Below are 14,989 nucleotides of genomic sequence, written 5' to 3'. Positions count from 1 at the left end.
ACTGCTACTTTGCAAGCTCCAGGGGTCCGTTCTTCGTACCTCGCTAACTCAGTTAGCTGGATTTGATTGTTGACGATTCCGCGTGATCTTGGATCGCTCGGTTCTTCGAAGCTCATCCTGGACTTGCTGTCATAGCAACAGGTGCGCAAGCTTAAACCTGCTCGGGAGCAGGTTTATTTCATGTAAACAGGATTTAGGCTGCGCTCCTGGCGGGTTATGATTGGTTGAAATGGCGAGGTCACATCTGATTGGTTAAAGAGCACGACTGACGCGGACTGACTCACGTGGGAAAAGAAAAGTATCTTGCAAGAAAGTGTATATATATGACAGGTTCCAAAAAATATTTGGCAGCACAACTGTTGATATTATCCAACATTGATCATTCTAATAATAAATCAGCATATTAGAATGATTCCTGAAGGATCGTGTGACACTTAAGACTGGAGTAACAGCTGATAAAAATTCAGCTTTTCATCACAGGAATAAATTCTATTTCAAAGTATGTTAAAATATATTAAAAAAACAAAAACATTATTTTATTTTGTAAAAACAATTTGCAATATTACTGTTTTTTCTGTATTTTTAATTAAATAAATGCAGTCTTGATGAGCATAAGAGACTTCTTTAAAGACTATTGCAAGTCTTACTGACCCCAAACTTTTGAACGGTAGTGTATAAAAAAATAAAAAAATAAATAAAATAACATATCAAGGAAAAAACATGTAACATGGGCAGCATTAACGTATTTAATTTGTTCACTACTTTTTGCCAGCCCTCTCTCCTTGCTTTTCCAGCCTTTGCAGTTTTCCCTTGCGTTTTAATTAAACTCTGAAACTCCTGAAATCCCTCAATCAAGAGTTCTTGCTCTGCTGCAGAAAAATACTGAGCGAGCTCCTTCGTCATGTTCGCCGACCAATCAAAGAGTTGCCCATCAATGTTTCTACTATCGATACGTAGCCCCTTTTAAGCCACCCAGTGATCTCAAATAACTTCATCCAGCTATACTGATCATCAACAACAGGTGCGTTCGGAGAACCGGAATAGCGAGCTCATAGTTAGCGCGATGATTTGATCTTGGATGTGTCATTTGATCCTGGATGTAGTAAGCGAGGTACGAAGAACGGACCCCAGGTAAATCACAATATTACCATCTTACTGAAATAGTTCTGATATTTAGCTGTGAACCCACTATTTCCTAAGATAAGACATATTTTGGTTTACAAACTGTAAACCAGTTTAAACAGTTAGTCACATTAGCGCTTGGCTAACTTATCCACCATTATCGTTTTGTTTAGGGATGCACCGAACGTTCGGCAACTGAAATTATTCGGCCGAAAATAGCAAAAAAAGCTCTTTCGGTGTTTGAAAAGCGAAAAAGGCAGAATAAATTATACCGGAAAATTACGTGACGCAATCAAACAGAGGCGCGCACTAATGCAGCAAACATGTTGGCAGTGTAGAAGCATTTAAAACTGTCAGAGAAAGACGCAAAAATCATTATTAGATGCACCTACAGCGATAGACTGTTTAGAACCACATTGCATGTCTTCGATGAGAAGAGAAAGCTGTTTACTGTGTGATTAAAATCGCGAAATGGCCTTAAACTATTATTAAATACTATATTTAATTTTCTATATTAAATTATTAAATAAACTACAGAACATTATGTTATCTAACACGCAAAAATTGTATGTATTCTGACAAAACTGCAAGACAAAACTGCAAGACAAAACTGTAAAAAGCACATTTTGGCCATTTAATTTATGCAATAGTAAAAAAAATTGACAAAATACATGGGTGAAAAAACGTGAAAAAACATGAAAAAACGTGTTCGGTAATCAGCTTTCTACTATAGTTTTATGTAAAGGTGCATCAAGGTTGCCAGGTTTGCCCTGAATAAAACCCACCCAATTGCTACTCAAAACTAGCCCAATCGTGTTTTGAGAGAGGTTTGCGTTCCGGGGTGTAAATTGCGTTCCGGGGTGTAAGATACATGGTTTTTGTCCAGGTTTCACACTAAATTCACATTCTAGGGGCTAAATATGACGTTATTGATGTCGCATCAACCTGCGGACATCAAAAACCACCATAGAGGCAACACGGTAGCTCTACTCGCTAACTTGCTCATGTACTTAAAGCGGATTTAATCTAACCGTTTCGAAATCATTGACAAATTACTGCATAAATGTCTATTTTGTATAACGTATAAATGTATATTCTGAGAAAATTACATAGATGCATTTAAACCTGTTGTAAGGGACTCCAACACAATATTAGGACACTTAAAAAAACCATATGACCTGCTCTTTGATTGACAGAGCTGAATTGTTGTCATTTAGAAATAAGATCGCATGAGTGTTCGACTTGAGATCACAATCTTTTAACAACTAATTATGCAGTTCTACTCACCACTTTTCCATTTGGTGTGAACCACTCTCCGCGCTTGACCACGCCGAAGGAGCCATCGCCTAGTTTCTCAAAGAGGGCCAGGTCTTTCTCACTGATGAGACAGGTAAGGGCCTGCTGCTGGCTATCCAGTGGAGGAGGTGTGACGGTGAGTTTTCGGAACGTACTGGCCGGCTGGGGGTTGAAGTCTCCTTCTGGTCTCTTGCCACTAAACACCTGAGAGATACACAACAAAGTCAACATCTAGCGGTGACAAATAAAAGCCCCTAGCAACCTACATGCACAAACCATGTTTTAATTCTGTGCAGCCAGAACTGCATGAAATGTGTACCAAAAACTTGACTCCCTGGTCAGTCTCTTTCCCACTGCAGTAATGATTTGCGCTAACAGGGAACATCCCAAAACCAAAAAGAAGGACAGCAGAAGAAATCACGACAAAAGGGAGAGAAAGAGAGAGTGATTCCACAAAGAACTGCTCTTTCTAACTGCTTATCGGCTCTTGAGGCACTTTGCATGAGGAGCCTTGTGGGTTGGCCAAGGAGAGCTGAACTATCAAGAACCAGAGTGTGGGCTGAAGGAAGCCAGGGGCTACAAACTCAAGGGACAAGGAGGATGGACAGGAACGGAAGGTGGAGGAGTGAGAGGTGACCCTGACTTTTAACCCATTCAAAACAGATAGGAAGATCAGATTAGAGGGAGAGGTGACAATGCAAAAAAAGAGAAAACAGAAATAGAGAAGGACGGAACGCAATGTCTGTAGCCTTGAGAGTGAGAGCCCGGATTTGACGGACAGGCTGAAAATAGAAGAACCGAACTGGGACCAGAGTGAATATAGAGGATCTAGACAGAGCCTTGAACTCCAGACTACTGTCTGATAACCATACACATAGCAAACATATATTACACACTGACAAATGCCTCAATGAATAACAAATCTAAACAAATCTTTCCATCAAAGTTCTGGACTTTCCATTGACTTCTGTTTTTAGACTGAGCCCATTACATTTTTCTTTTCCTGACCCTCGCAAAATCTTTCTGTATTTTTTAATCTTCATTAAAACATTTATTATTTTTACCAAGCCGTTTCAAAGCAGGAATTGTTGGCTGCTCTCCACAATATAAATGATTCAGGTTTTACTGTCAATGTAGTAACTGCCACCAAAACTCTGTCACAGGCTTCCACACATATTTGCATGAAAGCAACATTTGAAACAGGAGAACACTTACTGAGTGTAAGTGTCAACTAAAGTATGCTCACACACACTAACAGTGGAGTGAGGAGGCAGATTACTCAGTCTGTTCTCGGTGCCAGGAACGGAAACAAACAGGTGTAATTTTAGAAAGCTCTCATCCTCTCAGGCCACTTCCTGTAGGCCCAGGCCAATGCTGCAACTAAAGCCTTCACACAAGTGAGGAAATATGTCTGTGTATGCGTGTATGCTTGTTTCATTATTCCACATGTATGAAAGACCTGAGTGGAGGCTAAGTGGATAATAACATATTGAGCATCCATATCAACCTGTGTGCATGCACTACTTTACAGTATATGTGACTTTATAAAAGTAGTAAAGGTAATCATGTACTTTCAGATTTTCAAAATTGTACCTTAAAAAAAAAGGGTAAGCTTAACGCTGGAGCAGTACCCTCAAAGTGATTACTCTATACCTTACCCATCTCTAAAAGGTCCGTAGTAGTAACTTGAGGGTACATATTACTATTAAAATGCACCTTTTAGGGTTAAAAAAGGTACATAATTGTCTGTTTAAGGGTACAATGGCAAGCCGCTGTACCCAAAAAGGTAAACTTTGCACATTTTTCCTGACAGTGTATGCGAAATAGAGGATATCTGTGTGTGTGCTTCATTTAACACAAGTGTGCCAATTCTGGTGCCAAAGGTCAAGATGTCCTCTCATCCCACAGACAGAAGAATTTGCCCTACAAGCTGATGGTTTATACAAGAGCAATCATTCGCCAATCCTGAGTGCATATCACTCCCACATACACTTATACTTCCTCTCAACACACACTGTAAATGAGCACACACACAGTCTATAATGTAAATACATGTGAGAGTACGAGATTAATGAAGTGGCAAGTCAGATAGAGCTGGAAGAGACCAATTCATTCTGTGGTTTCTCTAATTCTAGCCTTAGCTTTTTGTACACTGTTAGAAAATGAGATACCAGTGAAACACAAGCACACACTTAACACACAAGACACAAACACAGACACATAAACATTGTAGTGGTTTTTTAAATATTAAAAACAGAGCAGGGCAGACCAACATAAATACACAGAAATTAATAAATGTGTCTGTCATAACTGCAAATGCTGTTTACTCGGGATAAAACTGAATCTGGCTTAAGGCCTTTGGTCAGCACCACCCAGACATCCTGCCCTATGAAAACAACTCTCATACTGAGGACACACTATAACCAGCCCACCAGAAACAGCTCAAAGCAAAGTATACATTTATTCAGGTCACTTTATTGTACATAATAAAACTATTCTGGGCAATCAAGCTGCTACTTTTACACAAACTGATATAGCTCCACCTTGTTTTTCTTCTACACCAAACCAACATTCAAGTCTGACCAACCTAAAACTGGCCTTTTTCTGAATAAATACATTTATAAATGGATGCTTCTTTTGCCTTTAATAAAATGCATATTTTACATTGTTAATTTATCTATTTGCTCTGAAATGGCTTAAGGAGAAGAGGTTTAATTAGAAACAATCACTGTGACAAATTGCTGCCACTAGGGATGCTCATTTCGGTTAATTTTCCTGACCGACAACCGCTGCTCGTTATCCGAACATTAACCGTTAACTGATAAAATTAGAATAATAAATTAGTTTAAAATAAAAATAGAATGCACGAGTATCTGTGATGATACATTAAAAATACAAGCAAATGTTTTATTTTAACGTGCAAACAGCAGCATACAGAGCAACAACAAAAACTGTATTGACATGTACTTAAATTATCACGCATCAGCAGCGGTTCTGAGAACAGAGAAAATCTGAATGAAAAAAAAAAAAAGAATAATATAAATAGGCCTACACTAAATATGTATAAATGAAATAACTAGCTAATTAAGATGACAAAACTAAAACACACTGAATCCTTTTATGCGCTTTGAAGAACTGTACCGGTCTTATTCTTCTCGTCGGACATAAAAATATATAGCAGGCCAGCCAATACCTCAGTGTGCCTAGTTTTTAACATGTCCACATGCTGTACAGATAGGCAGGACCGCTGCCTGTTAACTCTTGGATCCGCGAAAAAAACACCATCACAAAAACCCTTTCAATTTGCGGTTCGGGACTTCCATTCACTGTCATATGCGTGTGGAGAAGCGCGTGTTTTACAGTGTTCAGCAATAGCCAATCACAGACATGTATGTTATTTTGATTATCACTGTGGCCAATCAGAGGAGGCTATGTTACAATCCACTCACCAACTAAAGTGCCGGTTTCAGTTTTGCTGATTTCTACACTTTCGCGAACTCTCTTATTAAAACAAAGAAAGTGTTGGCATTATATAAATAAGAGATTAATTGTGCAGTGTAAAGGTTATTTTATTACTTTTTAATAACTTTATGAGATTGCGATGAACTACTCTAGGATGAGTGATAGCTTTCCAGTGATTGTAACGGGAGCGCCTATTGCGCACTTTCTAGACTATAATTCGAATACATTCACTCATGGATTCACTCTCTAATAACCCAATAATGCCACTTGCCATTGAGTTGCATATACTACATCTGTTTGCTAAGTAAAGGTGAAGCGAAATATGTCTGTACAGCCACACTGCAGTGAGTAAACAGATAACTTACAAATAGCATTATTTCTTTCACCATGCAGCAAACGTAAAAAAAAAAAAGAATAGAAAAAAACCCTTTTAAACCGTTTAACTGATTCTTACTGTCGGTTAACGGTTAAACGGTCAATATGAGCATCCCTAGCTGCCACGTTGACTCATAATACTAGTTACATGTATTCGTTTAATATCCATCTACTGTAGGTCATTTCTTGTCAACATAACCAGAGTTCCCCAACTAAAAATTCTGATATATAAATTAATAGTAAATATTCATGACATTTCATATATTTTTATAAGTAATACACAGTTTTGTAGAGGGGGTGCAAATGAAAATTACCCATGTAATTGTCATTTGCACCCCCTCTACAAAACAGTGTATTACTTAGTAAATATTCATGGGACAAAGCGAATCTTGTGTCAAGCATTAAAGACATCTTAATGTCCTTTCATATTTTGGTCTCAATGCAGTAACATGTAGTTAAAATACTGCATATTTGAATCCTTGTTAGCTTCAGTAGCATTTAAAATGAACAAAATCCCTTCTTCCAAATATCCCAGAAACTGATTCAAATATAGAATCTTATGAACAGACAAACGAAAGCAAATTAATGTGCCTTAAACTAACAGGGTCACTAACAAACTAATTTCTGTGCATTTTTGGCACTCAAACAGATAAGTTCAATGCAGCAGTTTTAATAGAGGGAAACAAGCTACATTTCTAGTTTCAGCATAGTGTTGCTTTCGTCAGCGAAAATTATGACTAAATATCGCCGTCAACGAACCTTTATCACATGACGAAAACAAGACGAGACGAAACGAAAATGCTGGTCATGTGACGATGACTATAATAAAATGTATAATGCAATATGGTTGACGAATAAAAACGAGACTAAATGTGGTTTACAAAATAAAAACTATGCTAAAATGTCTCTTTTCGGTGACGAAAACGAGACGAAACCAAATGTTATAACGTTAGATCGATGTGCGCATGCCCAGTAGCCAGAGCTTTATCTAAACCACAGGCCACACTCGTGGCATTATCTAGAAGACGACTACAAACGAAGTTAAGTCTAACACAGAGAAAGGGACCGATGGCCGGTCAGCTGTGGTTCATCTTTGGGAGAAAAAGAAGAAACGACACATACATTTTTTCTTACTTTTTAGTAGTGATGGGAAAATGAAGCTTTTCGAAGCACCAAAGCATTCCCCCTCAACTGTACCGTTAAAAACGTCATTGCTCAAAGCTAGGGGTGGGACGATACAGGTAACTCACGATTCAATTCTGTGGCGATATGTGGCCCACGATATCGATAATATCACGATTCACGATATCTACGATATTCAATATATTGGAAGAAATTTCATCAACGATATATCACGATATATGTGACTGAAAAAGAAAAAAATACCCATAATAAGGAAATCTTATGCATTTATTAATGGCAACATTTCCAACACTGTGCAAAGAAATATGCATTTGCATAATAACTCACTGCCTCCTGGTCTTAAATGTAAACACTGTACAGCTAGACAGATAAAAGTGCCTGAACATTAAAAAACAACATAAACATTAACTAACATGTGTAAACCATGATACTGAAACGTCAGTAGTAAGTTACTGTAAAGTGCTTTATGTTAACCTGGACAGTGGTCTCATCAATGCATATTCTTCTTGAGGAACACTAACGCCTGTTTCACACACACTCCGTCTGCAGTGTGTATGCAGTCCGTGTGCGTTACGTGTGCGATGCAGAAGCAGCACGGACTCGTTTTGCTTTCACACAGGACACGTTTGCAGTCCGTTCCTGATCCGCGGCTGTTTACCACAAACACACCATTTATCCGTTATTTTGATTTCAAATACAAACGTGCTTTTTCAGCATTGTGATACTCTATCACAGTACACTAATACAATTCTAGATATATTCACGTTTAAACTCAACGTATAATAAACAACGTATTATTCAATGCACTTGCACAGCAACCGCGTGCAGTGTGAACGCTCTAATCCGTTAACATGGGTGCGGAAAAAAATACTCAATGCATTAGCACTGCAGATGGAGTATGTGTGAAACAGGCGTAACTGATCAGCATGCTCAACTAGCGGGTGCGTCTTTGATTTGTTTTTCGTTATCTTCCGCCATTCTTCTCACTTCTCTTTTTTTCTGCGCTTCTTCTCTGATGTTGTAAGATAACTTGTGTTCTTCACTGGCCGCTGCTTCCGCCACTTTACCCCTATTTACTCGAACAGCGCCCCCCGCAAACAGAATGGTAGATATTGGGTAGTGACAGTGACACTGACGACGGGTAAATTAATCATTTGTGTTGTAATAAAATATCGATATTGGCCGTTAGTGTATCGATTATTTATTGCGACAGAGAGCACAACAATATATTGCAATATCGATTTTTTTCCCACCCCTACTCAAAGCTTTCCAACACGTTGTACACGAATGACATCTTGTGGTCAAAGGTGGAAAACATTTCCAGATGTCAAAGCGATTTTTGGACAGTTTCATAAAATGAATCAATTTGTGCTACGAAAACCATAAGAAATATTTTACTTACACAAATTAATTAATCTGTAAATAAACTTATAAAAGTACAAGCATGATTTGTGTAGCCATAGATGATCAAAGTAAATTAAGAATATTGTTAAATTGACCAATATTATTATTAATTAGAAGTGCTTTTGAAGCGGGAATTACTACAAAATGAACATGCACAAAACTACACTTACATATTTATTCGTATTATGATTTATTCTTAATAAAGAAGTGAATGACACTTAAAACCTGCGCAAGGGGTTCGTGTTGTTTGAATCAGAATATGAAGCAGTCGCGTATGTTGAATATTTTTTTTCTGCCATTGTCATGTGATGCTATTTTATTTATTTTATTTTATTTATTGTTTTTATTTATTTTATTTCAATTTATGTGTGGTCTAACATGTTTGGTAGGTAAAATAAACGTTGTAATTTCAAATTAGAGCATCTTCCATGTCTGGAATGGATGTATTCTTGAGCCTATAAGGTAACAATAATATAATAAGATAACCTTGTTTGAAATGGGTTTGGCTAAATGAAAACTTTGGTTTCGTCTATACTACTAGGTACTTAATTCTATATTGACTGGGTTAAATAAAATTGCATTACTAAAAATAGACTAAAATACAATTTTCATTGACTAAAACTAGACTAAAATGTCATCAGTTTTCGTCGATTAAAACTAGACTAAAATAGTCATGAGTAAATCTGACTAAAATAAGACTAAAATGCTCAGACTTTTAGTCAACTAAATCCTGACTAGACTAAAAAGAGTATGAACGTGACTAAAACTAATAAAAACTAAAATGACAGCTTCACACGAAGACTAGACTAAAGCTAAAAATAAAATTGGCCGCCAAAAACAACACTATTTCAACATTATTTATTCTTCGGACAATTTGGACATGAAACTGCACAGGGATCGCCATGTCTTTGGGGATTAACCATATAGATCCTTGCTAATATAAGATTCCAAATAAAACGCAGATTCCAAAGGTAAATTTTAAGAATCTGAATTTATATTGAGATATTTTTAATACTTCTAGAATTACAGGAAAACAAACTTTGGAAAAATAATTTATGGTATTCATACAGGTGTGCTCTATGCAATTGTTTTCAATTGCATAGTTTGTTAAACATGTCACTGTTAGCATAAAATGGAACAAATATTGCTAAAGTCAACAGATTTTACTAATAGACCTACAATCTATGTGTAAAAATAAAATAATGATGACTCCCTTTTAATTTGGCTCAAATTTCAGGTGAAAATTTTCATTTTGAAATACTCAGTGACACTAACTATTTTGTCTTTTTTGAGGAAAAACATAAACAAAATCAAAAACTTAAGCTGGGGAAGTTTCTGAAATTTAGTCGATTTAACACGGAATGACCCATCTGGTAACATGAAGAGTACATGATCATAGCAGGATACAAAAAGAAAGAAAAAGGTAAAAAGTACTAGAATTTACTACCCTTTCTTTAATTGATAAACCAAAATAGTGATTTTCCGAATCAAAATATTTTGTGCTTGCTAGACCAAATAAAAATTATATGTTAATATTAGTGCAATATTTATGATATTGATTCACTTTATATCATCAACAAAATGAGTCAATATATCATCCAATATGCTAAACATTTTATTTTGGCAAAGTGCTATAAACTGCATTACTGGCGTACAGAATCAACTATAAACTTAATTTCCTCTGCATTCCAAATCTATCGTCAAACACATACGCACACTCACATACACACACAAACCCTAGAGAATAACCCACACTGCCGATTTATTGCTTGTGACTGAGGCCAATTTGAGGCTCTTCCTGCAGCATCTGATGGACCATTAACCTGCTTAGTGCTTTAGAGAGTGAGCGGCAGGCCTGAGTCGACACTTCCTGCTTCAGCACTCAGAGTAGACATTTCAGCATTATGTGTAAACGAGATATAATATCGCTGGAAAATTTTAGAGGTGCAAAGCCACAGGCCTTAGTGGAATTCAATGTCGATGACAAATTGTGTTTCCTTTTTCTAACTTCAAAGAAACTCAATTCCTGAACTACTCAGGCCCATGAACAGCAAGCTATCTTTTAAGAACCATCACAACCTCAGCTTGACAAAAGCTGTCATTTAGGCTGTTGTCCAAAAGATGAAAGGCTGTGGAAATCATCTAGATCAAGTGCTTTAAATGTTAGTTCTTGATTTATTCCTTTCAGGTTCAATAAGACACTTTGCAAGTTAGAGACTCTACAGTGCTTGAGGGAAAATGTGAGCTGAATGATCAATGAATAAAGTGAAGCTCTTGTATGGCTGCATGTGTATAGATGTGTGTGGGGCCTGACCCTGAACTGGAAGCCTCATTAATCTGTCAGTGCGGAGGAAGGCTGATGACATACCTTGCTCATCCAAGATTTGCGCTTGCACATGGTTTTTCTCCTCTTCACCGCCTCCCACAGCCGTCTTTGCCCTGTCAAAAAAGCAAAAGAAAGAATTATTATTATTAAAAATATAAGGTTAAAAATAAGTTCAGCTTTATCAACATTGACATCTGGAGCAAATCAATGTACCTGCATAAAAATTAAAATGGTACTAGGTACTAGTGCAATAAAATGCTTGCAAAAAAAGTTGTTAAACCTTGTAATTGTCACATATGTGCAAGGCCACCAGAAAGAGTATTATTTTTTATAGAGAAAATCCAACCTTAGGTATTTTACATCATTAAATTTTTTTTTCAGACATTTTTTAATCATCTAATCAATCTAACCTAAATGTTTTGTCGCTCGATAAATTTGTGTTTTACAATTTATAATTATGTGTTGATTCATATTTATATTGTTAGGAAGATATTTACAAAAATTTGCAAGCACACATATAATGATAGTGCTATGGGGTGATTTTGTTGTGCAATAGCTTACACGCAGTGCAAGGAAATTTTTTTAAAACAGAATTTAATTTATTTGAACTAAAAAGACAAGTAAACCGTAAGTAATAAAATAAGAACAAATAAATACATAAGCAATAACACAAATGCATACAATAACAAATTAATAAACGCAATCAACATTGCTTTAAGTTTTTCTTTGCTTTAATAATATATTTTAACTGTAAAATAATACTGGATAGTCTGGATAGTATAAATAAGCATTAAATGACAGACAGCAGCAGGTTTATTTATACTACTCTATACTGTCTCTTTAAGACCTCATACACACATCTAATGTACTGTTACACATTTTGTTTTGCATCTGCTTACATTCACTTAATATATAATATTATATGAATACTCACCAAGATGAGTATTTTGACCATTTTGTTTTGTTTTTGGTTCACTAAACGCAATAAGGTGAATTAAAAATAGCTAAATTCTGTAGTTGCGCATTGTTTCAGAAGCGGTTTTATGTGCACAACTGCACATGCTTTGGGTCTCTCGGAGAGCGTGCAAGTACTGTATTAAGTTCTCTTCTGAGACTTTTTGCACTTGAATTGTTTAAAGTTGATTTATTGTTTACATTGGTAAGACTTAAAAACACATGCAAATGACACATTTCGTTATCTGTCCCAAGTGTCTTACACGCTACAGTAAATAAAAATCCTGTGGGGACAAGTAGAAATAATGCGCATTACCCACAATCTCACACAGAATTCAAGCCCTGGTTATGTATTACTAGAAATGTATCCATATAGAGCAGTAGTATGAAGAATAATTTCCGATTACACATTTAGTGTGAATTTTGCTTGTTTTTAGAAACTAAAGGAGGATTTGAATTATCCTCTGCATCAAGATGCTGCCAATAAAACTTAACCCTGAAAATTCATTTAAACACTTCTGTCTTGTAATTTATTTCTGCAAACAGAGCTTAGATAAAAGACAAAAAGGAAAATGACTGAGGGAAAGACAGAAGAGAGGATAAAATGTGTGCCAAAAAAGAGAGAAAAGTGAGAGTGATAGGAAGGCCATGTAATGAGCTTGAGTTGGGCATTAATCAGGCCAGCTTAAGGGAAATCACATTAGCACAGTTTACACTTCAGGCATTACACAAAGACTTAATACTGAGAGTGGAATGACACACTGATTCGATTTGGCAGACACTCAAAGCTTGTATTAGGTTTACCAGTGAAAATTAATAAATACAAATTCTCACTTAAAAAAAAAGTTCATGCTGACTGTTTTCTATTGTATTAAAAAGACACATCTGAAATTTTTACTTTTTTCAGGTGTATCTTTATCACCTTTGTCTATTTCTTGGTGAGAAAAGAAAAAGACTGATTATATAACTCTGAGAAAATATTCAGTCTTGGGTTGAACCAATTTAGATCTGCTGACCTTGGGATTCAGGTGCTGACATTGATAGACAAACAGAAACGCTATGTCATTCCTTGATGAAACTTTACAAAGCTGTCTTTTGTAGAACAATGACCTGCTGCCACTTATGTAAACAGCATCTGATTTGGTATTGAGAGCTGCAAAAGCTCTTACTAACATCAGCAAACATGCACAAACAATCATCGACAAAGCACTGATTGGAGTTGGCAATGACTTTCTCTCTTTGTTTGAGAATTAAAGAATGCATTGTGACGAACTTTGTGAAAAAAATATGAGTCAAAAGTAATGGATATACTTGTATGTGTACAGTCGTGGCCAAAAGTTTTGAGAATTACATAAATATTGGAAAGTTGCTGCTTAAGTTTTTATAGTAGCAATTTGCATATACTCCAGAATGTTATGAAGAGTGATCAGATGAATTGCATAGTCCTTCTTTGCCATGAAAATTAACTTAATCCCGAAAAAAACTTTCCACTGCATTGTTAAGAAGGCTTCAGAGCGTCCAAGAAAGTCCAGCAAGCACCAGGATCGTCTCCTAAAGAGGATTCAGCTGCGGGATCGGAGTGCCACCAGTGCAGAGCTTGCTCAGGAATGGCAGCAGGCAGGTGTGAGCGCATCTGCACGCACAGTGAGGCCAAGACTTTTGGAAGATGGCCTGGTGTCAAGAAGGGCAGCAAAGAAGCCACTTCTCTCAAAAAAAAACATCAGGGACAGATTGATCTTCTACAAAAAGTATGGTGAATGGACTGCTGAGGACTGGGGCAAAGTCATATTCTCCGATAAAGCCTCTTTCCGATTGTTTTGGGCATCTGGAAAAAAGGCTTGTCCGGAGAAGAAAAGGTGAGCGCTACCATCAGTCCTGTGTCATGCCAACAGTAAAGCATCCTGAGACCATTCATGTGTGGGGTTGCTTCTCATCCAAGGGAGTGGGCTCACTCACAATTTTGCCCAAAAACACAGCCATGAATAAAGAATGGTACCAAAACACTCTCCAACAGCAACTTCTTCCAACAATCAAACAACAGTTTGGTGAAGAATGCATTTTCCAGCACGATGGAGCACCGTGCCATAAGGCAAAAGTGATAACTAAGTGGCTCGGGGACCAAAACGTTGACATTTTGGGTCCATGGCCTGGAAACTCCCCAGATCTTAAAACTTGGTCAATCCGCAAGAGGCAGGTGGACAAACAAAAACCCACTAATTCTGACTAACTCCAAGAAGTGATTATGAAAGAATGGGTTGCTATCAGTCAGGATTTGGCCCAGAAGTTGATTGAGAGCATGCCCAGTCGAATTGCAGAGGTCCTGAAAAAGAACGGCCAACACTGCAAATACTGACTCTTTACATAAATGTCATGTAATTGTCGATGAAAGCCTTTGAAACGTATGAAGTACTTGTAATTATACTTCATTACATCACAGAAACAACTAAACACAGATCTAAAAGCAGTTGAGCAGCAAACTTTGTGAAAACTAATATTTGTGTCATTCTCAAAACTTTTGGCCACGACTGTACATACTAAAATATACTTTCATTTTATACATGATTAGAGTTGTCACACCATGTCCTAACTACAAGTGACACGACACCGCAATACACGATTAATGGTATCTTTTTCCATGTTAATCAAGTTTTTTTTCACAACTAGCCATGGCAGCAATACGCAAAATTTCTAATTTTAGAAACGTTTTTTATTTCAGCGACATCGCGGCTAAAACAACAACATACAAACTATATGACAATGATAATCTCAGGTAATAATTATGTGGTTTTTTTAAAAGTTTAACATGTCCAATGTGAATTTAAATATTATTTTGCATGACCTAATAGCCATGCTGAAATGAAAACAGAGATTTTACCTCAGATCTTGAAAAAAATAATAGCAAAGATG

General features: G+C 36.7%; 1 protein-coding gene across 3 annotated transcripts in view; it reads right to left on the bottom strand.

Moving 5' to 3' along the window:
* The window catches only part of tnk2b (tyrosine kinase, non-receptor, 2b), a 124,139-nt gene that overhangs the window by 20,104 nt on the left and 89,046 nt on the right, over window positions 1–14,989 (bottom strand). For all 3 annotated transcript variants that reach the window (XM_073848674.1, XM_073848672.1, XM_073848673.1), the window contains 2 exons: window positions 11,171–11,241; window positions 2,410–2,622 (listed from right to left, as the gene is read on the bottom strand). In XM_073848674.1, the coding sequence (XP_073704775.1) occupies window positions 2,410–2,622; window positions 11,171–11,241 (284 nt within the window). The remainder of the gene's footprint in view (window positions 1–2,409; window positions 2,623–11,170; window positions 11,242–14,989) is intronic.

Source organism: Garra rufa, chromosome 10, assembly GCF_049309525.1.
Source record: "Garra rufa chromosome 10, GarRuf1.0, whole genome shotgun sequence".
Classification (NCBI taxonomy): domain Eukaryota; kingdom Metazoa; phylum Chordata; class Actinopteri; order Cypriniformes; family Cyprinidae; genus Garra; species Garra rufa.
This window is presented reverse-complemented; position numbering and strand designations above follow the sequence as displayed.